This window comes from Sorex araneus, chromosome 5, assembly GCF_027595985.1.
Source record: "Sorex araneus isolate mSorAra2 chromosome 5, mSorAra2.pri, whole genome shotgun sequence".
NCBI lineage: Eukaryota > Metazoa > Chordata > Mammalia > Eulipotyphla > Soricidae > Sorex > Sorex araneus.
Window position 1 is genome coordinate 215,219,201 of NC_073306.1, and position 26,600 is coordinate 215,245,800.

Consider the following 26,600-nt stretch of genomic DNA (forward strand, 5'->3'; position numbering starts at 1 on the left):
AAAATTATTCTTGGTTTGTGGCTTCTGGCAGATACAAGAGGCATCTCTCTGAAGAAAGCTTCAGGGGCCAGAGTGCATCTTGGTATGGAAACAGTTTCTCAACCGGAAGCAGTGGAACCTTGAAGGCTTGGAGCTGGGGCACCAGCGGTGCTTTGGTTGCCTAGCAGTCGGGCCAGGCACTGAGTGTCCCGCACGGAAAGGCCCGTTTCAGCCTGGAAGAGCCGCTCTGGGGAAGATGCAATTCCACCGACAGCTTCTGAAGTCTCTAGTGGTCTCACACTGGGAACACGGGCTTGAACTTCAGAGCTATGGAGACAGTCCTGCCCCGTGACCTCTGTTTGTTCTTTCTGTCAGCACCATCTTTAAAGAACGCTCATTTTCAAAGGAGAGATTCTCCTGACTGGCAAAACAGGGATGTGAGGAAGTCTGACTGCAGGGAGGAACTTTAGGAGAACTTCACACGGACACTTTGGAAGCAGCAGCAAGGAAATGATGTCTCGAACAGTTCCTGAAATGACTCAGGCTGGAGAATCATTTCATAGCTGCTCAAAACACCATCTGAAGATATTTTATAACTGAAGGTTCATAAAGAGGTAACAGATATTCAGTGGTTCCAAGGACACAAATTTCCAAATTACAGAATAAGTAATGTAGAATAGGGTGATTTTTGTTCATAATATGGTCTAGAGTACTGAAAGTCACTAAGAGAGTAGATCTTTGGTTATCATCAATAAAAACCACCCATTAAGAATCACTGTCACTGTCACTGTTGTACTGCTGTTTATCAATTTGCTCGAGTGGGCACCAGTAACGTCTCCATGGTGAGACTTGTTGTTACTGTTTTTGGCATACTGAATATGCCACGGGGAGCTTGTCAGGCTCTGCCGTGCAGGCGGGATACTCTCGGTAGCTTGCCGGGCTCTCCGAGTGGGACGGAGGACTAGAACCTGGGTCAGCCCATCCAAGGCAAACACCCTACCCGCTGTGCTATCGCTCCAGTCCTCATTATTGTCTGTCATCTGATATGTTTACCAGGCTTAGTGTGGTGATCATTTTGCAAGATATGACAAGAATCAATGCAAGTCTGTGATAATGTGCAGAACTGTGTACACATGAAACACGAATATTTGATGTCACTTATACCAATAACAACTCATTTTATACTCATATAAAACAAAGTAGAAAAATCTAACCAATTTACCAAATTAAATACGCACAGTAATCTTACCCTCAAAGCAGGAGTTTACTGTGCCTTCCCTCTTAGCCTTTCTATTACGTCCCCCGCCCATAACAACTTTTGTTTGTAACTGAAAGTGAAATTCCAACAGATTTAATTTTTCGCTATGTTTGGGAAATCTACTCATTTTTTTCCATACATATCCCCAATGTATCTTACCTGTTAGATACGTTACACATTTTTCTTTTCTCTTCTTTCTTAGAGGGGTTCAGGGAGACTCACCTGGCTGTGCTCAGACTCAGCCCTGGCTGTGCTCAGGGTCACGCTGGTGATGTACAGGGACCATGCACTGTGCCAGCGATGGAATTCAGGGACAAGCAAGGCAAGGTCCTACCTGTTGTTCTGTCTCTACTGCTCAAGGCACATTTGTTCCGTAGAAAAGGTTATCGAGTGTTTATGCTAGTGTGAGCACTGTCAGAGTCCTGAGTATTAAACTACACAGGTGCCGCAAGGCCAAGTCTATACCCCACTACTTGCAAACCATCCACACAGTGTCAGTTAAAATGGGTCTTTGGTTTCCTGTACTACCCCCCTGGGCCCAAGGGTCCGGGGGGCTGCGGTGTGCCTAGAGAAAAGCAGAGAATCCGCCCTGTGAGCAGCTGATGACAGTTTCTTTCAGGACTCACTGGCGGGGGGTGAACAGTGGAGACAAGGAATTACCAGACAAGGGCGGAGGCAGTTATGTATTATTTGGATTAAATGATATTATATAAAGTAAAACAACTTTCCATTTGAACATTACTGTTGCCACTCATAAGAGAGCGGAACGAAGAGAGATTTCCAACCTCCAGTGAAAGGACATGCAGAGAGTGTTTTAGAAGAATTATTGGCAGTTCTTGAAAAACATCCAGAACACAGGAATAAAGGTCTGAGGGATCCTAGGCAGGGGGAGGTGGGAGTTTGAATGCTGGAAAGCCGACAGACTCTTGTTTCCCGAAGCCAAGAGCCTGCACGGAGACAGACAAGCTCAGGAACTGAGGCATTTGTGCCGCACATTGTTCACACGGGATTGCCGTGGGCATCGGGCACGCTGTTTCCGTTTCGTGCCTCAGTTGCCTCATTCGCAAGAAAGAGTTGCTCCTAGGATATGTGGAGAGTTCTGCTTGCAAGGCTTCTTTTGTACCTTTTGCGCTTTATTAAATTGAACTCAGGCCAAGTTTGTTTCAGTGGGGCAACGTCAGACGCAGTAGACTGGGGTCAAGTGCAGCTGCAGTTGCCTGCCAAGTTGGGGCATTGCATGGAAAGCGAACAAAACCCCAATAAAGCCCAAAACGCCTCGACACTAAAATGTATATGATCCTGCAATTTTCTCATGCCCTCTGGAGACTGAGAACCACTGAGAGCCTAAAAGTGAAGCCCGTGTGAGGAGGTCAGGAGGTTAAAGCTCCCTGACATTCGATTAGCTAAGGAATTCCTAGTCGAAGGAGAAGGACTCGTGAGGTTTCCCTGCTCACCTTCATATTTCAATAAAGAGCTGCTTCTTTGACCTTATTAAATGTAAATAGATTTGATGATGGTGTGAGTATTAAAAAAAACAGGATTGACTCACATCTCATCTGGGGCTCAGTGGGTAAGCTTACTACGCGGCATGACTCAATTACAGCTTATGAAAGCGTCGGGAAGGTTCTCTGAAGAACGTGCTTTCGTAGAACAGTTCGGGGTTAGTTTAGTGTCTCTACCTGAAGCAGACAAGACCAGTCCTGGGCAGTGGCCTCGTCCAGGTGACCCCAGGGCCAGAATGTCTCTTTCCAACAGACAACTCTGGCTGTAGCTTTTCATACTGACCTTACACTATTGTAAAATATGTGATTTTTCTCAGCCCAATTATATTTCTCCTGACACAAATGTTCTGATTAAAAGCCTCAAAGGCATCTGAGGTAACCATGTCCAAAGGTTTTTTTTTTTTTTTTTTAGTTTGGTTTTGTTTCTCTCCTTTTCGGCTGGTTCTCGAGACAGCCCTCCAGGACTTCACTAATGATGTCAAAGGTTGGGCCTGTCAAAGCCGCTCCTGGTCATTTATTATAATTTACCACTCTTCCGGGGGATTACTTAGTGATGGGGTGTAGGGAGCTCTAAATAAATGAATTCATAAATTCTAGGGCACGGACCCACAATTGGAGTTTCTGATTTCACTGTGATTGCTGCTGAGTGCGTGGACTTCCTGCCACAGCCTCCCCTCTCGGCCCGACCCAGGGACCTCTCGAACACTGACAACCAGCCATGGACACTGGACGGGAGGGTTGAGCCCTGCGGATGTCTCAGTCTTCTTTGTCGACTCCCAGAAGGCGACCAAAGTAGGTCTGAAATGCATATTCACGTCTGAAAAAAATCAAGCCATTTTGATCAACTGCTCTCAAACAATTTTATTTTTGGCTTGTTTTTAATGGTTAAAACAATAAATTTTCTCTCATGTGTATTTGCTACAATAAAAAAATGCTTAAAACAAAACAAAGAGGGTCAAGCTCAGAGTTTAGAGGAAAATAATAGTTATTTGAGTCTGTACCACTTTACTTCCCCAAATGGGTGAAGCCAGGGTTGGCGGAAATCTATCTCACTGTCAGCAGGGAGGGGCGCTTTCTGCTGGCTTGGTTAGAGATGGGGGGTTCTGAGGGGGCACGGAGTAAGTCTGATTCCTTAAAGGTGGTGCCGGGCAAGTCAGATGCTGTTGAAGTCACTATTGTGTAGTTATTGTGAAGTTATGAAGTTATGTACCAGCGGGCTACAGGCACACGTTTGAACACAGAGCCCTTCCCCCCCGACAATGCCCCCACCACCATTATAAAGTCAAAATGCTCCCTTGTAAGAGTGCAAGAAATAAAGGGTATAAAATCAAATCAAGAGTTATCCAAGAATTTTCTTTGTTTTGTAGCAAGATAGTTTGAGACATGAAGGGGAAGAGAAAAATACGTGTTTGATTAAAAACACGAACTTCGACATTCAACAGAGAAGAAGCTGGGCATTCTGGTAAGCAACGTGGCCGGAGAGTACTCCGGACCCCCAGACCGGGCCAGCTGCACCAGGGAGCCAGATGGGGGAGGCACAGCTGGTACACCTTCTCCAGATGGAGCCCCGGCGACAATGAGCAGCAACTAACACGGCTCCAGGATGCGGGACTGGGACAGCTCCGAACCTTCTCTGAAAAATGAAAACATACAATCTCTTGATGCCATCCAACATGTCTGCCTGCTGGAGGAAAACCTCCGAATAATGATAGTGAGATCCCTGTTGAAAATCGAATGTAATCAAAGTAAGGAAAGAGTAAAGTGAAAAATGTCTGCCACGCAGGCAGAGGGGGAGTGGGAGGGGGTATGCGGGGGTTTGGTGGTGGATCGAATATGAAAACTTTGTAACTGTATCTCACAGTGATTCAATAAAAAATAAAATTAAAAAAATAAAAAATAAAAACACGAACTTCTCAAAGAATAATAAATATTCCTTTTTCTGCCCTCTGAGGTTCTCTCCTGGGCCTGGAAGCAGCAATCCCTGCATTTGTCCTCTGACAGCTGTAGGTGCTAACCAGTTTTCTGCGGGAAAGGAGTGACTGCATCCCTGCTCTCAAGAGCAGAAAATAGAGTTCAGCAGTAAGGAACAAGCAAAAGCAAGCCATTCTACGGTAAAAAAATCAGAGGCCCGTGCTCTGTTGGGGCATGCTGAGAGTACGCATTGTTCAGCTGGTCAAGCCCACATCACGACAGAGACACAACCAGACACCAGCACTTGCAAGCTGCAGACAAAAGCTCTCTCTGTCTGACACTTGCGATCAGACTTCCTAGCAATCTGCAGGGCTAACAAGACGTCCTCCACCAACTGACTAGCACCTTCTCAGAGACCTACGGGGCAGTTACAAACACATCCTTCTAAGTCCAGAAATGACTCTATTTGTAAGTAAGTGTAAGTGACAGAGGGCTGTTAACTGAACCCGGAACTCCAGGGCCCAGCGATACAGTGCCCCGAGTGTGACAGCGTACGGCAACTCTGCCACTTCCTCTGGGGGTGAGAGGGAGTGAGGGAACCGTGTGACATGCAGATTCTTTAATGAGTAGAAAGTGCTAAGTTTTCAGGTGGCAGAATGTTTTAATTTCCCAAAGCCAGGAAGTTCAGTGATGCATACACAATTCCAGGCCGTTCTTGTTTATAAGTTGTATTTTTTTTTAATTTGTCTACTGTGGTGAAAACCCACTTCAGCATGAAGAAAAAATTCTAAATTTAGACTAGAACTTTCAAATAGTCCTATGTAGGACTCTCATAGTTCAGAAGAACTCAAAGCTAAAGCCCACCAGTAGAGCTTATGTTGACTCTAGGAATAAGCTTATTTTGAATAAGGTTAATAATAATATTGTTATTATAGCAACATTTAATTATCTGATTTCCTGCATACATAAATACATATAAGAGCTTCATTGCTGGACTAAAATTAAAAACACAAACATAGTATGTGAATCTCTGTTTTAATTAAAAATTTTGTTTTTGTTTGGGGGCATCCCCAGCGGTGGGCAGGGCTTTCTCCGGGCTCTGCACTCTGGCATCACACCCGGTGGTCCCAGGGGACCACACAGGATGCCAGGAATAGAAGCCAGGTCAGCAGAGTACAAGGAAGCGCCTGCCTGCCGAACTACCTCTCTGGGCTGTTGTCATTTCCGAAGGGGAGAGGGGAGCACAGGTTAAACCACTGTCCGTAAAATCATGGCAAAGTAGATCTTAATTCACCGTGGTGATTGGGGAAACAGCCCAAGGATGTACTGACATCAATACCTACTGGTGATAAATTCTGGGTGCTGTAGTGCAGCCTTGAGCAGCAGACAGGGGGCATGGGTGGGCCAGGAGTGAGCCAGGGACACTGGTCTGTCACTGGGCGTGCTGGTGTCGAGGTGAACCGACTGCACCACGATGAACACTCGACATGCATGGTGCTGAAGCTTTGTCTGGTTGTTCGGGGGCTGCCCCTGACGTGTCAGGGCTGCCTCCTGGCTCTGCACTCAGGAAGCACCCCTGGAGGTTCTCGGGGGACCCCATGCCTTGTGGATGACCAGATCTGAGTCAGCTGTGTGCAAGGCAAGCTCCTTCCCTGAGGGACTACCTATGGTCTATAATACATTTTTTAAAAGTTAAAAAGGCCATTTCAAGGATCAAAACAGGTAAGTGATCAGGTCTCGCTTGTGCGAGAAAAGGCAAGTCTACACATTGTCACAGCAGCTTCGGGATGGTTGCTTTCCTGTCAAATTTCTTTCTCTGTGTCCAACTTATTCTCTCTTCCCTGAAAACCTTCCTATCTATAGCCTGATTTCAGAAGTATATTGTAAAGCACGGTGCTCCTTTCATATAATTTTATAATTGTAGAGACGATATAAATAAATTGAGTTGGCAGGGAGCAGGTAATGGGCCTTCCAATACCTTCCTCTGAAAAACCACACTGTATTCTACCACAGGTTCAAGTAAAACAGAAGTCCGCGTGGCTGCACGGGCAGTGGTTCACTGTCGAACTGTGCGTGTGTATGAGGAACCATTAACACTATTATGAACCATCGAATGTCAACCAATGAAAATATTTTTTAAAAACCAATAAATGTAAGTTATTAACATTGGTTTCTTCTTTCTTTTTCAATGTTCTCTTTCTCTTTTTTTCTTCAATATTCATTGAGGCCCTGCGGTTTACAATGCTCTTAACAACAGAGTCTCAGGCATACAATGTCCCAACACGTATGTCACTATGGCATACACTATGACTACAGGGTGCCAGTGTCCCCGCACCGATGTTCCAGTGTCCTCTCCCACACACCCTTTGGCAGACTCGGTTCTGTAGGCCAACTCTCTGGGTCTATTGTCATTGGCCATTTGTTATCACTGTCACTGTCACTGTCATCCCATTGCTCATCGATTTGTTCAAGTGGGCAGTAACGCCTCTCATTGAGAGACTTATTGTTACTGTTTTTGGCATATCCAATAGGCATGGGTAGCTTGCCAGGCTCTGCCGTGCGGGCTCCATACTCTCGGTAGCTTGCCGGGGCAGAAGAATCAAACACGGGTTGGCCGCGTGAAAGGCAAATGCCCAACCACTGTGCTATGACTCCAGCCCATTTGTTATCAATTTATATATTATATATAAATTATATATATATATATGTATATATATATAGGCATGGGGGGCACCCCCTGATGCTCAGATATTACTTCTTGCTTTGCATTCAGAAATTACTCCTGCATTTACTCCTGGCAGTGCTGGGGGGACCATATGCAACAGGGGTATCAAACCAGGGTCTGCTGTGTGGGAGACAGGTGCCCTGCTCATTGTACTCTCTCTCTGGCCCTGTGGTGTGTCTGTATATCCCCAGGTGAGAGAGAGCATTTTGCTTCTGTCCCCTCCCTCTCTCCACTCCACTGAGTATGACCCTCTCTAGACTCACCCACATAGCAACAAAACGCACCATTTCCTGTTACAGTCGTGCTGTGTTCTGTTGTATATATTTTTCTTATATCAGATAATGCGCTTAGTTTCAGTAGTGAAAGCTATCTACTTTATATAATCTACTTCATCTGGTCTATTTAGTCTTCATGTTATTTATTTTTCAAATTAACAATTTGTGAGTAAGCCAAAGATGCCTCTGATATGTAAAATGACTCTGATGACTTCTAATTACCCTTCAGAACAGATCCCAGTGACACCTATTTCTGGAAGCTCTAAATTTGAAGGCAGTTTGCAGTGCGCAAACTACTTTTTCAGGCAAGTGGGAATCAAAACAGTATGATATATTTATGATATATATCATGCTTCAGTATAAACTAATGTGTATAGATAGTCTAAAATATTTCCTTGAGCTACGGGGGATGCTAAAATATGTTTGCCCTTGTTTCAGAAATGAAGTTACATGCCTTATAAGATGAATGCAATTTAACAAACTGTTTAAGTGCAGCTGCAAGGACAGAAGGATATATGGACAATGAACAACTGGGAAATAATATGAAAGTCTAATTCACTTTTAAATCTCTGGTCTTCAAAATTCTTTTATACAGGACTTGATCCACTCACAAGGCACTCTGCTGTCTAGAGTTTTACAGTAATGGGGTTTATGGAAATGTTTTATGAAATGATACTCTACTAGGGCTTATAAATTGTTTTATGAAGTATTTTTTGACAATGTAGTTTAAAATTTTTCTAATTTAAATCAAGAAGACCAAATTTCTAGGACAAGTCAGTGGTCTGTGACATCCCAAGTCTAGAAATCCCTGCATCCAGAAACCTTCAGGAAATTTACGTCACATGCATTTCTTTTCTAAAAACCACATTTACACGTTATAGACACACTGAAATCACTGTATCACTGTCATCCCGTTGTTCGTCGATTTACTCAGGTGGGCACCAGTAATGTCTCTATTACACACAGCCCTGAGATTTTAGCAGCCTCTCCTTACTTGTCTTTCCCAATGGTTGGAGGCTCTTTCAGGGTCAGGGGAATGAGACTATTGTTAAACACACTGAAATATTAAACATAAAGAATAAAAATCACATTGAAAAAGAAAAAGTAACATGGAATTTCACTAACCAAGAAAATATGTTTTTATTTACTTTTTTCTAAGTCTAATTTAATTTGGTATAGTTATGATAAAATGCATATATTAATTCACTTTTGATTTTCTGTGTTAAATAGTCATCAATAATTTAGTGGATGAAAATCCTTTTAAAGGAAGTTCTATGTATTACTTAACCATTGTGATGTTAGACTTTGGGGACTGCATTTTTTATGAGCGTATTTAGCATATACATTTCTAGATATTCACTCATAGTAATTAAAATATTCTCATGGAAGTAGGACGACTGAATCAAAGGTGTAAGTGTGGAAAGCACCATTAGTAAATGCAAGCGATTCCTCAGGGCACATTTGCTGGCAGTTGGCATTCTTCTTACTTAGGGTTTTGGCGTGGGTGGTGGTTTGAGCACCTGGGGTGCTCAGAGCTTACTTCTGGCTCTGTGCTCAGGAGTCGCTCCTCGAGCTGATCAGGGGCCATATGGAGCGTCAGCTAACCCTGGGTCAGCCGCGGGCAAGGCAAGTGCCTACCCACTGCACTGTGCCTCCAGCCTCTTCCCGGTTCTTTGCTCTGGGGCCGCGGGAGCAGCAGACACGGCCCGCGTGGTACATGGGGATTTGGAGCGAGGCTGTACGGCAGCTCCGTGCCCGTCTGTGCCTTGGCATGTACCATGTTTCTTTTCACTATCAAACAATCACAAAAATAACCTTCATAATTTTTAAATCATAATTTAAACAGACACTCAAGCAATACCTACATTTAAAAGATATCATCAAAGTGTCCGGGAAAGTTTGGAAATGTTGATAAGTAAATCAACAGAAAATTATACTTATAAAAACTAAAACATCTAAAGATATAAATTAATATTGTAAACAAATAATGCTTAGTATGTGGGGATAATAATAAGAGGAACTGAGTGAATATTGGTAAACAAATGTGTCAATTTCCCTTTCATTAGTTTGGGGGCCACCCCTGGCAGTGCTCAGGGATCACTCCTGGGGTCTCGGAGGCCTATAGTGGGTTCCAGGAATCAGACTCGGGTGGGCCACATACAAGCACGTGTCCTGCCGGCTGTACACCACTGCAGCCCTCCCAACTGTACATTTTAAACTAAAGATTTAATAATACTCCAAGTTCCACATCGTTCAACACTTCTCTGAAATTTTGAGTATTTGAAACTTACAGTGTTGTATTTTAATAGGTCTGTTTAATAAATTTACATTATTTTCCCTGCTACACGAGGATCCCTGTTTTTATTTATTTTTTAAAATTTAAATTTCTTTGCTTTTGCCTTTCAATTCTCCTTAAACATTTTGTTTTAAAGTTTGTTCAACCTTTTTTGTACATAGTTTTTTCTTAGTACCTCAACTGGAATTCGCGGATCAGTATGACCTAGTGTAAATAATGTTAGCATAATTTTCCTGAAAAGGAATATGAAAATTATAACTAAAATGTTATAACATAAAATTTCCCATAATCCATATTAATGTTGTCTGTAATTTATTTTCACTTAACTTTCAACTGCTCCATTTAAAATCGATTTTCTTTAAAAGAACCTATTCTTTTTTTACAGTTTAGTATAGTTGATGAAACTTTGGAGGCTTGTTTGAAAGTAATAAGGCCTCTCTATCTACCTTGATTTTCTGAAACTCATAAATGTTGCTGTATTAATAAATTCAGTTCTGCATGTGTTTTAGCCTCCATGTAAAATAATCACTTTATATTATTTCTTTGTATTGTGAGAAATTTTATGAGCTTCCAGTCTACTATTTTTTATAAAGTTTATCCCCAAGTTAAAAAAAATTTTTTTAGAATATTACAAAGCCGTTCATGATTGGATTTCAGTCATACAACCCATTCCAACCCATTTTTTTCTGAAGCTTTTTCTCTAACAGTGTCTCAGATCTGATTTTTCAGTATTTCATCGAGTCTCACTTTTAAAAATCATTTTATATTTCTAGGTATTCCTTTAAAAATTTTTCCTCAGAAAAGCATATCCTATTTGTTTTTTTAAATAATGCTTGCTTTTATTTTTGCTTATATTCCTTTAAGGAACTGGAGCGATAGCACAGCGGGCAGGGCATTTGCCTTGCACGTGGCTGACCCGGCTTCGATTCCTCTATCCCTTTCGGAGAGCCCAGCAAGCTACCGAGAGTATCTTGCCCACACGGCAGAGCCTGGCAAGCTACCAAGAATATCTCGCCCGCTCTGCAGAACCTGGCAAGCTCCCTGTGGCGTATTCGATATGCCAAAAACAGTAACAAGTCTCACAATGGAGGCATTACTGGTGCCCGCTCAAGCAAATTGGTGAACAATGGGACCACAGTGCGGTGCATATTCCTTTAAAAATACTGTTTCTATGGGGCTAGAGCATACAGTGTGTACAGCACTTAATTGCACACGACCCACCTGGATTCCATCCCTGGCACCTCGCAGGGTCCTCTGAACCCATTCAAGAGTGACCCCTGATTGCAGAGCCGAGCGTAAGCCCTGAGTACTGCTGGGTGTGGCCCCAAGCACCCCCAAAATGATACAGAGATATACTGCTTTTCTTCTATATTTTATTTTGTAGTCTCACTCAGATTGCTTGGTGAGTCCATGTTTTCATAGCACTAACTTAACCATTATATTATTATATTACTTACTTTCGTCATAACTTTGATTTCATGATACAAATGCTTTCTTAGTAGCTCATTTTTAGAACTATGCTGCTTTTTTGTCATTGGCCAGTACTCTGCTTCTCGTTTCTTCTGATACCCTAAAGGGTTAACCAGTTAAATAAATTATAGATTTTTTAGTACTTTGTTTCTAGTATTTTTAGACTCCAGTCAAGTGCTGTGTGTGTGTGTTTGTGTGTACACATGTGAAGTGACAACAACATTTTTCTTTTCCCTACCATAAATTTTCTTGTGATTTACCTGGGGCTAATAGATAACATTTCTCCAGGAGTTTTCCAGTAAGATTGCGACCGTTTGCTACAGTCTACCCCTTTATTCAGGCTCCTTTCTCCCAACTCTTGGCTGAGCCATTTTCCACTCAGGCTTTCTGTTCAAACTGAAACCCTGACTCCTCACACCACGAGCCTGCATCCAGACGGGATACTCCCCTGGCTTACCCTGGCCCGATCAACGGCTTCTCTGGGTTTCAGTTTTGGCATACTTCCCGACATCTGAGGATTTCCTCGCTCCTCTTGATGCCTCAAACACGCACAGGAATACATAACACCCCTTTCCTGTGAGTATCTTTTATGTCTTACTATTCAGTCGCAGTGTCTTATTTTTAGAAAGGAATTGTATTGGTGGTGGTAAGGAAAAAATGGGTCTGCATGATTGTTTGGAACAAATTAGTGAACAGGTATTACATTAATAACTGTTAAGCATCTCAATCTCTAGTCTCTGCAGCAACATTCAGCTTTCCAAATATAGTGCATTGTGCAGGTTCTATCTGGACCTGAACCGGACTGACACCCGCTGTGAGCTCTGAATCTCTCTCACCTAGCACTCTACCCACACTGCTGTCAGAAACATCAACACAAGATTCTGGATAGACTCAGAGTTTGCATCCCACACCTGGTTCAGTGATGAGCAAGCTCCCTTCCTTTCACCACACTGAGATATACATCCTACCAAAGCACATGAACACTAAACAACAAGTCCCTTTCTGGGGCGTCTCCCGAGTTGTGCTTATGTCCCCAGAGACCTGGCTCTCCTTCCTGGTGACACCTGGCATCTGGGCGTAGGGTTCAAGGCCAGGCCTGCAGGGGGGCTGTCCTCTGGGCCGTTCCCTGGGCCTCCCGGGGAGAGCACCGAGACCTCCCAGCCCAGACCTGGGGATGCTGAGGGGGCACCCAGTACGGCCAGGGGACCGGACGCAGGCATTGCACCAGGGCCATCTGCACTCGAGGCTGCCTCTTCGAGTCATTCTAATTGTCAGTGGTAAACGTCTGGCTGTCTACGCCTACACTCTCTCTTATATAGACCTTATCTATCTTGGAAATTCTGTGGTTTCACTGCTATGAAGCCCTTGGTCTTCGAGAATAATCCTTTGGTAATGTTATTTATCTCCTACAAGACTTCTGCTACTATGCCAGAAACATTTAGCTTACTGACAAACAGAAACTGTAGAATTCACTATAAAATACTATAATTGCATAGCACAGCAATAGCTCTTTGATTTTTATCACCGAAGAAATCAATCGCAGGTCAGACTACAATTTTCTGTTGGGTTAGAGGAGGTGCACAAAAAAATGGATGAAAGAGTTTATTGACCTGGTGGGGGATATTCCATGGCAAACTGGAATTGTAGCGGGAGATAGCTCATTTTAACTGGCTTATTTTAATCCTAATACTACATGCTTCAGTTTAACAAGAGGCTTAATGAAAATAAACTAACAAATACCTCTATGGTAGCTTCATTTCCTCTCTTATTTATGCACATACCTCACACCATCTGTATTGGAAAATTTAAAATCCTTTGAAACATTTCATTAATTCTGTAAGAAATAAACTATGTGCAATTGGGAACCATACCTTGAAAGCATCAACCTGAATATTTCACAAACTTGATGATTTAGGACACTATTTTAAAATATCCAGTGAATTTTGAAGACCCAGTGGTCCAACCTGCACCTTCTATTCCTTGGAAAAATCTATTCACTTGGATACTTTTAAATATGTACAATAGAAGCAGTAGGGAAAAGTAGTTCTTAGTGGAAATGATTTTGAAAGAGGGAATAAGGAAGAAACGTCAGACACTGATGATACGTTCTGCAGACAGGGATCAGTCTGTTCAGCAGGAAGAATTCCCCATGATAAAAATGCTGAAGACACTGTGTGGTTCGACTCCACCGGTTCAAACTCTCAGCTGTGGACACTAACCCTGGAGCACGGGACACTGTATCAGCACGACGCTCCCGTTTGTGTCTGTGTCTGTGTCTGTGTCTGTGTGGGGCCACGCACGGCAGCGCAGGGCTTGCTTCGGGCTCTGTGCCGAGGCCACTCCTGGCAGTAGTGGGGCTAGAACCCAGGCGGGCCACGAGCAAGGCAGGAGCCCGGCCCCCGAGCTGCCTCCCCAGACCCAGTAGTTCAACTTCCCAGGCCTGCACTTGGGACACGAGTGTGCGAGAGGCTGGAATCAGCCCCCAGACAGTGCCCGCGGGCTGCGGCTGAGTCTCAAGTGCGGCCCGTTCCGACAGACGCTCCTGACAAGAGCCGGGCGGGCTTTTCCCGATCAGTGATAACCCAGTCAGTTTTCAAGGTGTGCACAGTCTGTGTGGAGGCTGTACACACCGTCTGGGGCATAAGCAGGCTTAGTCCGGAGCACACGCAGGCTCTCCTCAATGTGAACACGGTATTTTACAGTGACAAAGACATAGGTACTTCCTCGCAAACACGCCGAGCTGGTACTGCCTTAACAGGTAAGTGTCCTTACAAGAACTGCCAACACCAACATCCAAAGCGCATTATTTGGCTCATTTTTCTGCACAAGTGTGATTTCTGAACAATCCTTAGTCCTCAATTCCTGGTTATGAAAGAGAGAATAATTTGGTCCACCTAAGGATGCTTCAGTAAAGGGGACAAACTTTACAAATAGGAAAAACAACGTGCCACCTTATTAAGAAGAACCTAAGGCACAAAGCTATGAAAAGGGACTTCTTTAGTTTACAGTACCTATGATGTTCTTTTTATTTATTTTTATTTCTTTAATTTTGGGTGGCTAGCAACCAGAGCTGTCTGCACGCCAGGCCTCCTAACCCTGATGTTCTTAATCCAATATTTTCTATCTATTCAGAATTTTATATGTGGCAAATATTGTTCATTTACCATCACAAAATTTCACAGAAATTGATAATTTTCAAGGGGTTGTGGAGACATTTCCACCAAACGCTTGTTCTCAGTGATATTATATACCTGTGGAAATGCCTTTTGTCCTTATGATATTCAATTAAATAAGATTGATGGTGATGAATTAGGAATAAATACTCGCTACACGTGACTCTATGGGAAGTTTAGGGGCACCCTTTATTTTGCCTCTAATAAAACTAAGTAATGGCTTCCGGTCTGGGAAGACCTACAGCCCCTCCACGGCAGTGACTAAATCCCCCTCTGCTCCCGGAAAAGCAGTACTGCTGAGTCGTTGGTTAAGCACAGTTATTATCCGTCCTGGGAGGCCAGCTTCTCAATCCCGCAGGAGGCTTCCTCTGGGGATACCCTGCTGGGCCCACGCAGTCACTCGCTGCTCGGAGAGTCTCCATGCCTGACATTCCCCACAAAGGCTCCCTTCAGACCTGCGGGGTTCCCTCCCGGCCTCCCCGGGCCACTCCCGGCCACTCCCGGCCACTCCCGGCCACTCGCAGGCGGACTTACTCTGCATGCAAAGGCCATCGGTGCAGTTCTTGGACTGCAGGACCAGGCCGTCGCAGTCCTTGCCCCCGTTCTTGGGCGCGGGCGCTGTGCACTCCCTCCTGCGCCAGTGGGCACACTCCGTCCCGCACGTGGACCACTTGCTCCAGGATGTCCACCTGCCGTCCACTGCCACGGGAAGAACCAGCACCGGGTTAGTCTGTGCAGCTGCTGGAGACCAGAGCCGGCATCGCGCCGACAGAAACGCCACAGAGACACCGAGAGAGGCCGGGGAGAGCCGCTGCCTGGACACGGGCAGGTGGGCTCTACGCCCCGGTCCCTTGGGTGCCCCTGCTGGGGGCTGCTTCCTTATGACCCCCCAAGGGAAGCTGAAAGGGACCCACGGGGCCACAAACATCACCGGGACCTCGGCCACGGAGCTCGGGCTTTGCTCTTGGCCCTCTCTGGATTCTGCCTGAAAGTCGGGCGCACGTTCAGGATGGAAGTTTCCTTCGTTCAATGTCTCCAGCACAGCATGGACAAGAAACCGGCTGGGCGGAGACTGATCAGGCGGGAAGGAGCCTCTCCTCACGCTCTGCCTCCGTCTGTCCGTCTGTCTGCCATCTGTCTACCCCATCCTTCCACTTACCTGTTTCCTATGTTTCACAAGCTCATTTTTTAATTCTGATATGGACTACTTTTCTATTCATTTGATTTTCCTACTATTTCCATAATACGTACACTTATATTTCTATTTCACAAATACTTGGACATATTGTTAATTGTCACTGTGATTCCTTTATTTAGAATTGTCTATCTTTTTTATTATGTTGGCTAGACTTGTTAATGAGTTTAATGAGTTTGAGCTGACATATCTCTATTTTTCAAATATGCAACTTAAGTCTTAATTAAAAAATTGTGTAACAAATTTCACTGAGGTCATACTTTAAAGATGCATTCTGTAAAGGTCCTTATACAAGCAGAACAAAATGCCAAAATGAGTTAATTTGTAAATTTTTCTTGGAAATACATAAGTACATTAATAATTAATATGCTATCCATATTTATCTAGATTAAAAATAAAATAATACCAACATAATTTATCAAACATACTATGTATCATATCTGCATAAATTAGATCAATAATAATGGATTATTATATGCATAATAATATGCATAGTTTGAGAAATGATATATTTTCACATTCAAAAGGCATAAATATGGTTATTATTTGTAATGTGTATAAAATATAAACATGCCTACATGAAAAATGCAAATATATTAATATTTTAGATCTTACTGAGTGAGTTATCCTAGCAAGGCAAGCAATCTGGAAAAAGAAATTTGGTTTGACCAGGACAATGGCCGAGTATTCACATGTATGTGGGTCCTTTGCCCATGCTCACACTCATTTTTCTATCTCAAGCCAAAAATTCTTAATGCGTTTTTAATTGCAGAAGTCAATATCTAGATAAAATGTAGAAGATTACAAGAGAAAACACTGAAATTCTAGACCTAACCTAGTGTCAACATTTGTCCCACCAATTAAACACCCTCTATCCCAGTAAAATTTGGGACACTGATCACTAGAAATTGATACTTGATATTATAAAATATAGATGATTTATATTTTCTCTAGTTCATTTAATTAAGCCCTCTCTTTGAGAAAGCTCTATTAAGCGATGAATGGGCCAACATTAGACAAATAAAAGGAACTGTCTAAATAATGAAACTGATAACAGCTACCTTAATAGGGCACACTGAATTTTATGAACTATTTCAAAACAATTTAGCTTAACATTTCGCTACATTAAAATTAATTAATTAAGGCAATTTTATGGTTTTAGTTTTGATTTTGCAAATATGAACTTCAAGTGCCCTAGGGAGGGATGCTGGTGACAGTATGAGACGTGAGATAAGAGAGACAGGAGGCAGAGCTGCCCTCTGACCCCAGGGGCCACTGCAGATAGCTCACAGAGCAGGTGACCCACATAGACAGGTAATAAAGGATGACTGCGCTCGAGTTCCACGACCCATCAGCCAGTGTGTCACAAAGCTTTGTCTTCCTTTTAATTCATTCCAAAAGTTTTATTTGCCTTGTCCCACAAACTGACACCAGATAACAAATATTCCTGTCTGAAACATTCAATCTCTTTTAGTCCCGTGTCCTTTGGCAGATCAATGGTTAGTGCTCCTAGAGCCTGTGGCTCTCAGTGATGCTCAGGTCTCCGGACTGAAAGAACCCAAGCGGTTTTGCTGGGTCCCAGAGATGGACTGTGTTTATAAGCACTTAATCTCTGTGTGATATTATTATTTTACACGTTTAGTAATAAAGCTAAGTACCCCTCGGTGCTAGGAGGGGTAATTGATTTTCCGACAGTGAAAGCACTGACTGCACTATGGGGTTAACTATTATTCACCATCTGGTAGGTCAGTCATGAAGCTGACATCCAACCCGAGATGCGTTTCGGAAGGGGAGCACTGGCACCCACCTGGACACAGCGTGGTGCAGGCCACTTTGTGGACGCTCTGGCCCTCGCAGAAGGCCCCGCCGTTGAGCGGGGCTGGGTTGGTGCAGGTCCGCGTGCGCTTCTGAAAGCCGCGGCCACAGCGGCTGTTACAGGCTGACCACTCCGTCCACGTGGACCAGCCTCCATTCACTGGGCGGAAGCAGACAGGGGAATGTGAATGAAACACAGAGCACGCACAAAAGGCGCACAACAAGCCTCTTCCCACATAACAATGAAAGAGTTTCAAAACTAAAGTCATCTTGGACATCATTTCACTCGTGACTGTATTCAGAACGGAATGACCACAGCACAGTTTATACTTGAACTGCAAATGTTCCTGACCTACTGAGTGAACTAAGCAGGACAGCTTTACTTCTCGCTAGCCAGCATTCTTATAGACAAACGCATCCTCCTACTCAGACTCCAAGCAGTTCTGTTGACCGCTTATCTTAAATCAATGTTTCTAACCTTATGCAAGTAGGTCTGAAATATCAGAGCTAAATATAATCAGCTGGTCTTTTCCTAATAACACATGACTATCTTTTCCTCTAGCATTAACTTCATAACCACTTTAAGATTTTTTAAAAACTTTGTTAATGTTTTATGTAACTACTGGTATAATTATTAATTATTGAATGTAACTGACATGAACAACAATGTGCATATAAATGTGCATATGGCATTTGAGGGATCATGTTAATTAGTATAGTTATGATTATAAATCCTACTCCCTAAAACTACTCACATTCAGTTAGGTTGCCCTAGAAAATAAATTTTAGTAACTCAATAATAATGTGTTTAAAATTTATTAAATAATTTTTGTTAGAGTTATTTGACAGTAGTTATAAACTCCAAAATATCTGGGTCCTGAGAATAAAGAATATTAGATATTTTATAACTAGACAGAACACAGCCCTTACACATATAATCCCCAAATATATATGTGCATATAATTCTCAAATCTTCTTCCTAGAAACCTGTGCAATAAGAATAATCATGAATGTATTATATATATAAGTGCTTAAAGACAATATTTTCCCAGCAACTACCAGGTTCAACGTAGGGAATGGTGAAGTCAGTTCATGTGGTTGACATCTAGCAATTTACTGCTTAATCCCTCAGTATCTTCCAGAAAGATATAGGGTGGACTACAAAGACTCACCCCCACAACTGCGAGAACACTGTGGAAAAATGGAATCTAAAAAATTAGAAAAAGGAAAATTTTGGAAAAAACCTGGAAAACTCCATCAAGCTCAATAAGCAAAGACAACATCACCAACGATGTACACAACATCAGAAATCTCCGGAAAGTGCCGTTAGTGACTGTGGTGAGGGTGCTCAGTGAGTTCAGAGGAAGGGCGGCACAGACAGTCAGCAGAGCAGGAGAAGGCCTGAGAGGAAGGCTGGGGCAGGGGCGGGAGGGGTACGGGGACCGGGGTGATGGGAAATACACACTGGTGGAGGGGTGGGTGTTGGAACATCCTACGACTGAAACCTGACTATGAACAGAGTTGTAAGTTTACCTCATGGTGAGTCAACTAAAAACATAAAGTTAAAATCTCCTTTAAGGGACGGAGTTTCCCATCATATGGAACTGAGCACACACCAACGGCCCATAGAGTCGTCCTCTACGAGGTTCAAAGGGTTGAAAACATATAGCAATTAATCATCTCAAACTGACTTTTACTGATTTATTTTCTGATATTCTAGTTGACACTCTTTTAAGTGTTGTTTTTTTCTTAACCGAATAATAGAACAAATTTCTCATATGCCTACAAGGGGTGAGACTGCGTGGTAAAATGGAACCTGGGTGTATCGGTGGAGGGAAGGAGACAGTGGTGGTGGGATTGGTCCTGAAACATTGTGTGCCTGAAACAGTTCTATCACAAACATGTTTGTAAATCACACTGTCTCAATAAACATTCTTAGGAAATAAAATTAAAATGCAAGAATATTTTGACATAATATTTTAGGTAAAATATCTTCATTTCCCAATTTAAAATCTTATCAATATATAATACCAATATTATATTTACATGTGTCTTTTAAAAATCTCTCTGTGGACAACTGGTAACAGATTTTAATTTATTTGACTTTTATATGTTTTCTTATATAGATAATATATGTTTGTAGCCTAAAACTTATAATTAAAATAATGAGTATATAATAAGCTCAAATGAGATACTGGTTAGATCTCTGTTTTTTCTTTCTGTTTGGGACAAGCCAAACTTTGTGCTTTGAACCACTTATTTTATGAGTCCATGAGAGGTATAAGCAGAAAGTGGGTTATTTTATGTAATTTTCTAATATACAACTTAACTTATACCATACAGCTTTACAAGGTACTAAATGAGATGGAATTGTTAATAAGAATTAAACGTATGAAATTACTGGCACATAGGCAAGTCTGTATTTGACCAGAGTCACCTAGGCCATCCTGCAAGGGTTACAAGAAGTGGACAATCATAAAAACTTTTGTTATGTTTTGTTTTGTGTTTTGGCCACACTAGGTACTTAGGGCTTATTCCTGGCTCAGTGCTCAGGAATCATTCCTGGAAGCCTTGGGGAGCATATGTGGTACAGGGGGTTGAACCCAGGTCGGCCATGTGCAAGGTAAATATCCTACCATGGTACTATTTCTGCAGCATCTCAGAAATTTGGCTCTAGACAGAAAGGTCTTAGAAGATTCTAGGCTCACTCCCTGCCCCATGACACAGAGGGGGCAAGGATAATAGTCATCTTGTATGACAAACTGAGGGGAGAACTCACAAATTCTACACCACAAGACCAATAACTGATGCTCCTTGCTGACCTAAAAATGCTTTAGATCATCTTTGGATCTTGCTACGCTGCTCATCTTATATGTATGGGTACAGAAAGAACGGCATATGGGCCCATATTCGACAGCCATCGAGGCACCGAGACAGTCTGCCTTCATTAGCAGGCGCCTGAGTGTGCCCCATTTTATTCTTTCAAATTTCCAAAGCTGTTTGTCAAGCAATTCAGACAGAATGTAGCAAGTGGAACATTTAATTGATATAGAAAAGACAGGCAATTGCTTACAATTTCGAATAGCCATTATCTCGAGTAGGAAATTAAACCTGCAGAGAAGTAAGTCAGTGGATTGAAAACAAAACAAAACAGAGTGTGGCATCTGTCCCGTGATGAAGATGACACTCTGGATGCCTCAGACAATGACTGTTACAGTTCTCCATGCCCCTGACTCTAGAACACAAGGACACAGCCTTCCAGTCCTCACCCCCGCGGGAAGTCCGACTCCTCCCCCAGCCCGAGGCAGAGCCCCTGAGCGTCACTTAGGTGAGAGCAGCCACAGAAGTCCTTCCGTCCTAAGAGGGACCGGTCACTCGGGCTGCTTCAGCATCTCGAAGAACGGCTCATCGCCAATGTGAAGCCCTGTGTGAGTCTCCACGGTGATGGACATGCACGTGTGCAGCATGTGTCCGTGTGTATATGTGTGTGCTTGCAACACGCATCCAGAACCTCACCGTGCAGAGTGTGAGGGCTGAGAGGGTCACAGTGTTGCCAGACTGCTGGGTCCTTCTGGAGAAATGTTCCCGAGAGACGAGAAAGGGGAGAGATGAGGGAGAGGGAGAGAGAGGGAGAGAGGGGGAGAGAGGGGGAGAGACGGGGGGGGGAGAGAAGGAGAGAGGGAAGGAGAGAGAGGGAGAGGGAGAGAGGGAGAGGGGGAGAGGGGGAGAAAGGGGGAGAGAGAGGGAGAGAGGGAGAGAGAGGGAGAGAGGGGAAGAGACAGGGAGAGAGAGGGAGAGAGGGAAGGGAAGAGGGAGAGAGGGAGAGGGGGAGAGAGGGAGAGAGGGGGAGAGATGAGGAGAGAGAGAGGGAGAGAGGGGGAGAGGGAGAGAGGGAAAGGGAAGGGAAGAGGGAGAGAGGGAGAGGGGGAGAGAGGGGGAGAGAGAGGGAAAGAGGGAAGGAGAGAGAGAGGGAGAGGGAGAGAGAGAGAGAAAGAGGGAAGGAGAGAGAGAGGGAAGAGGGAGGGAGGGAGAGGGGGAGAGATAGGGAGAGGGAGAGGGAGAGAAGGAGAGAGAGGGGGAAAGAGAGAGGGAGAGAGGGGGAGAGATAGGGAGAGGGAGAGGGAGAGAAGGAGAGAGAGGGGGAGAGAGGGAGAGAAGGGAGAGAGAGGGAGAGGGAGAGAGGGAGAGGGGGGGAGGGGAGAGGGGGAGAGGGAGAGGAGTCCAGTTCAGAGAGAGCGTCCAGTTCTCTGAGGCACTGGAGGACGAGGGGAGCTGCAGGTGCCCGAGGCTCACGGTCACTGACTGACCCCCGCAGCCTTAGGACCTTCACTCCCAGCTCACTTGCGGCCGGGCCTTTCTGGGTCTGGAGGGACGAGGGCTGCTGGGCTAGGGATGAACTTGCCCTTTCCTACCAGCCGGGGGCCCGAGGGGAATCTTCCCAGTGTCAGAGAAGCTGCAACTCATCCTGGTCCACAGGAAAAGCGGCTGAGAGCAGCGGGGGAGTTGGAAGGCGGCCTCGATCCTGACCGCTTAGCGTTCAACTGAGACTGCTGTCGGGCACGAATTAGACAGAGCCCAAAGGTCACTCACTTAGACCAGGACAGTGCCTAAGGTCACTCACCGTAGACCAGGTCGGAGCCCAAGGTCACTCACCATAGACCAGGACGGAGCCCAGGGTCACTCACGTGGACCAGGACGGAGCCCAGGGTCACTCACGTGGACCAGGACGGAGCCCAAGGTCACTCACTATAGACCAGGATGGAGTCCAAGGTCACTCACGTAGACCAGGACAGAGCCCAAGGTCACTCACGTAGACCAGGACAGAGCCCAAGGTCACTCACGTGGACCAGGACGGAGCCCAGGGTCACTCACGTGGACCAGGACAGAGCCCAGGGTCACTCACGTGGACCAGGACAGAGCCCAGGGTCACTCACGTGGACCAGGACAGAGCCCAAGGTCACTCACGTGGACCAGGACAGAGCCCAGGGTCACTCACGTGGACCAGGACGGAGCCCAGGGTCACTCACGTGGACCAGGACAGAGCCCAAGGTCACTCACCGTAGACCAGGACGGAGCCCAAGGTCACTCACGTGGACCAGGACAGAGCCCAGGGTCACTCACGTGGACCAGGATGGAGCCCAGGGTCACTCACGTGGACCAGGACGGAGCCCAAGGTCACTCACCATAGACCAGGACGGAGCCCAGGGTCACTCACGTGGACCAGGACAGAGTCCAGGGTCACTCACGTGGACCAGGACAGAGCCCAGGGTCACTCACGTGGACCAGGACGGAGCCCAAGGTCACTCACCATAGACCAGGACGGAGCCCAGGGTCACTCATGTGGACCAGGACGGAGCCCAAGGTCACTCACGTGGACCAGGACAGAGCCCAGGGTCACTCACGTGGACCAGGATGGAGCCCAGGGTCACTCACGTGGACCAGGACAGAGCCCAGGGTCACTCACGTGGACCAGGACGGAGCCCAGGGTCACTCACGTGGACCAGGATGGAGCCCAGGGTCACTCATGTGGACCAGGACGGAGCCCAGGGTCACTCACTGTAGACCAGGACGGAGCCTAGGGTCACTCACCGTAGACCAGGACGGAGCCCAAGGTCACTCACGTGGACCAGGCCGGATCCTCAGGTCACTCACTGTAGACCAGGACGGAGCCTAGGGTCACTCACCGTAGACCAGGACGGTCGCTGTCGTGCTCTTCCTCTTGGCGACGATGTTCTTGGCGACGCAGGTGTAGTTGGCCGTGTCGGAGAGGCGGGCCTGTTTGATGATGAGGTTGTGGTCGATGGTGATGTAGAAGTTCCTGTCCTCCACGGGGTCGATGATGTCCTCATTCTTCAGCCACTCCACCTGCGGGCACAGGAGGCTGGTGAGTCCCCGCTCAGCTCTCTCACCTCCCGCCGGGCATGCAGGGTCTCTGACCCGGGGACCTCCACAAGCAGGAGCAAGCCCCTCGGTGGGCTCAGCCGGGTTTCCCTCTCGGGCCAGCAGGCCGGCCCCGCCTGCACGGCGTCTTTCTCGAACGCCAGCGAAGCAACCGGGAAGCCAGTGCTCAGACTGCTGTCACCATGCCCCGGGCTGGAGTGGGCACGCTCCCGCCAACCCCAGTCCCAAGCAACAGTGACGGGCTGAGCACTCACACTGCACTCAGACCTGGTGCTGCCCCAACGGATTCACTCTCTTGGCAACCGGCTGCTTTCCAGGGAGAAAAAACTCGCGGCTCTTAAAAAGGGCTCAAAGGGCATCTAGGCATCCTGCAGCTCTAACAAAGCAACATTTGGGTGGTACCGATGACATGGCCTGAATGTCTGAAAATGTGCTTTCTTTATGATGGAGAAAACGCATCTTTGAAGGTGTATCCAGCTCAATCTACTTGGAAAAAGAGGGGTTTTCTACCAACTCAATATAACCCAAGTTGCACAAAAAGTAACAAAAGTAACAAATTATATAAAAACGTAACAAAAAAGTAACACTATTTTTACATATTAATAAATTAAAATATTTTGGTCATGGGACTCTGCACCAGGCTGTTTCACTTGGGGCGCCCAGGAGGGGGCAGGCGAGAGCCCTCCCGCCCCAAGGGACCCAGCCCTGGCAGCCGACCTCCACTACCCAACTGCCGCCACGCTCCAGGCCGCTTTCCGGACCAACACATTATAAGACTCTTCCTACCCATTTTCCATAATTACCATAATTGATGGAGTTTAGGCAGTAGGCAACGAATCATAGAGAATTATACATATATATATGTATGTGTGTATACATATGTGTATATATACATATATATGTATACATATACATACATATACATATATATACACATACCTCTCGGAGAGCCCAGCAAGCTACTGAGATTATCCCGCCCGCACGGGCAGAGCCTGGCAAGCTACCCGTGGTGTATTCGACATGCCAAAAACAGTAACGATAGGCCTCATTCCCCTGACCCTGAAAGAGCCTCCAATCATTGGGAAAGACGAGTAAGGAGAGGCTGGTAAAATCTCAGGGCTGGGAGGAATAGAGACGTTACTGGTGCCCGCTCAAGTAAATCGATGAGCAATTGGATGACAGTGATACAGTGACAGTGATTTTGCTCATGGCTTACTTCTGGGGAACTTAAGTCAAAAAATAACTGTTCACAAGGACAGAATTTTTTCTATGCCAAAAAGGTAAATTCAGCATCGGTGTCGTGTTCTTGCAAAATGAAAGGAGGAAAGTTCAGTTGCATTGGCTGCCTTTATGCTTATCCTATAAAAACAGGATAAACTAAGTCTTGTCCCATAAATTGCTTCTTTTTTTTTTCATGCAGCATATTTCAATAAAGCAAAACAACACTGATACTTAATACACCTAGATTTTCATTCTGCTTTAGCAGCAACCTTTCGTGGCAGGGAGTCCACAGTGTATCTTGCCGTTTCCAAATCCAGAAGGCGCTTCTGCCAATGGGCTCATGTTGCACTGCTCCAAGTTACGTCAAGTGCAGGATCCCCAAAATAATGCTCCTTTAGGCCTCAGAAAGGAGGTTATAAATTAAAGAGAGAAAAACCCAACAACAATCCCAAAATAAATGTATGCAAATGTACACTGGGTGATGTTAAGGATGTAAGATTTCTGGAGAGCCAAGCATTCCCGGTATTTATAGTAATTGTTGTGAGACAGAAAGTAGAATGTATTTCGATCTGTGGAGTTTCAAAACCTTCATTTTATGTCCACAGACAGCTCATCATGCCTCGGAATATTTGCTATGGGCTCATTCACCCAGATTTGCGGAGACCTTGACCGTGGGCTATGGGAATTGCTCTCGCTAAAAGTGCAAAAGGCAAAGTAGCAAAATTCACACTGCTAGAAATTGACTTGATGGAAATTGAAAGTTGATCTGAAATAGTTTGAATCTAATCTTTACTGAGGCCACCCGTGCCCTTCTGAAGAAAACTTTCCACTCAGGGAGGGTCACGAGGGACTGTCTGGAGCAGAAATAAACGCCTTGGAGCATTTCTCTCGGGTTCAATCCATTCTCCTTCCAAGAACCCACACAGTGTGTGCTCTAAAGGGCGCCCCCTCCCCCCAGAGACCCCAGGGAGGCAACAGCCTCCCCTTCACCACCACCCCTAGGAACACACCTTGTGTGTGACTGGTCAGAACGGGACTTACTGCTAAGGCGGAGAAACGCCATTTCTGAATCACGGCCTCTCAAAAATGGAAATTCGGAGGCCGGATCAATAGCACAGCGGGTAGGGCGTTTGCCTTGCACACGGGCAACCCGGGTTCGATCCCCGGCATCCCATATGGTCCCCCAAGCACCGCCAGGAGTAATTCCTGAGTGCAAAAGCCAGGAGTAACCCCTGAGCATCGGTGGGTGTGACCCAAAAAGCAAAAAAAAAAAAAGGAAATTCCTGACCAACAGCAGCTACACCATCGAGGCCGTGCTGGAAATCTGGAACGTCGGGTTCTGCACGGGGGCCTTGGGAGGCAAACAGGCACCAGGGAGAGGAACCCGGGGACGTGGATGTGCACTGTAGCACTGTAGCACTGTCGATTTCCTCGATTGGGCACCAGTCACGTCTCCGTTGTGAGACTTGTTGTTACTGTGTTTGGCATATCCAATATGCCACGGGGAGCTTGCCGGGCTCTGCCATGCGTGACCGTGTGTCAAGGACGCCTCAGACTCTTCCTCACAGTACCCGTCATGTCGTCAGAAACCTGCCTCCAAGCATTACCTCTTCAAACGTGTTCTGCTCGTTCCTTCTCAGCCCCACCCCTCCCCAGGGCCCACCGTGCATTAACCGTTATCCCCCACCCCCCACGCCCCTTCTTCCCTCCTTACCCCTGTGGACTCCTGGCTTTCTCAGCACCCCTTGTTCTGGACCCTCAGTCCTCTCTCTCTGTCCACCTCCTAGTGCTGGCCCGGCCTCACTCCCCTGACCCGCACCCCGACGTTTGCAGGGAAACAAGCCGGGCACGCCCTGGTGCGAGGGCCTGCGGCTCGGGG

General features: G+C 45.5%; 1 protein-coding gene across 2 annotated transcripts in view; it reads right to left on the reverse strand.

Annotated features, from left to right (window-relative positions):
* The window catches only part of UNC5C (unc-5 netrin receptor C), a 370,789-nt gene that overhangs the window by 53,910 nt on the left and 290,279 nt on the right, over positions 1-26,600 (reverse strand). For both annotated transcript variants that reach the window (XM_055139055.1, XM_055139054.1), the window contains exons 5-7: positions 23,284-23,464; positions 17,592-17,759; positions 15,124-15,288 (exon numbers count right to left, since the gene is read on the reverse strand). In XM_055139055.1, the coding sequence (XP_054995030.1) occupies positions 15,124-15,288; positions 17,592-17,759; positions 23,284-23,464 (514 nt within the window). The remainder of the gene's footprint in view (positions 1-15,123; positions 15,289-17,591; positions 17,760-23,283; positions 23,465-26,600) is intronic.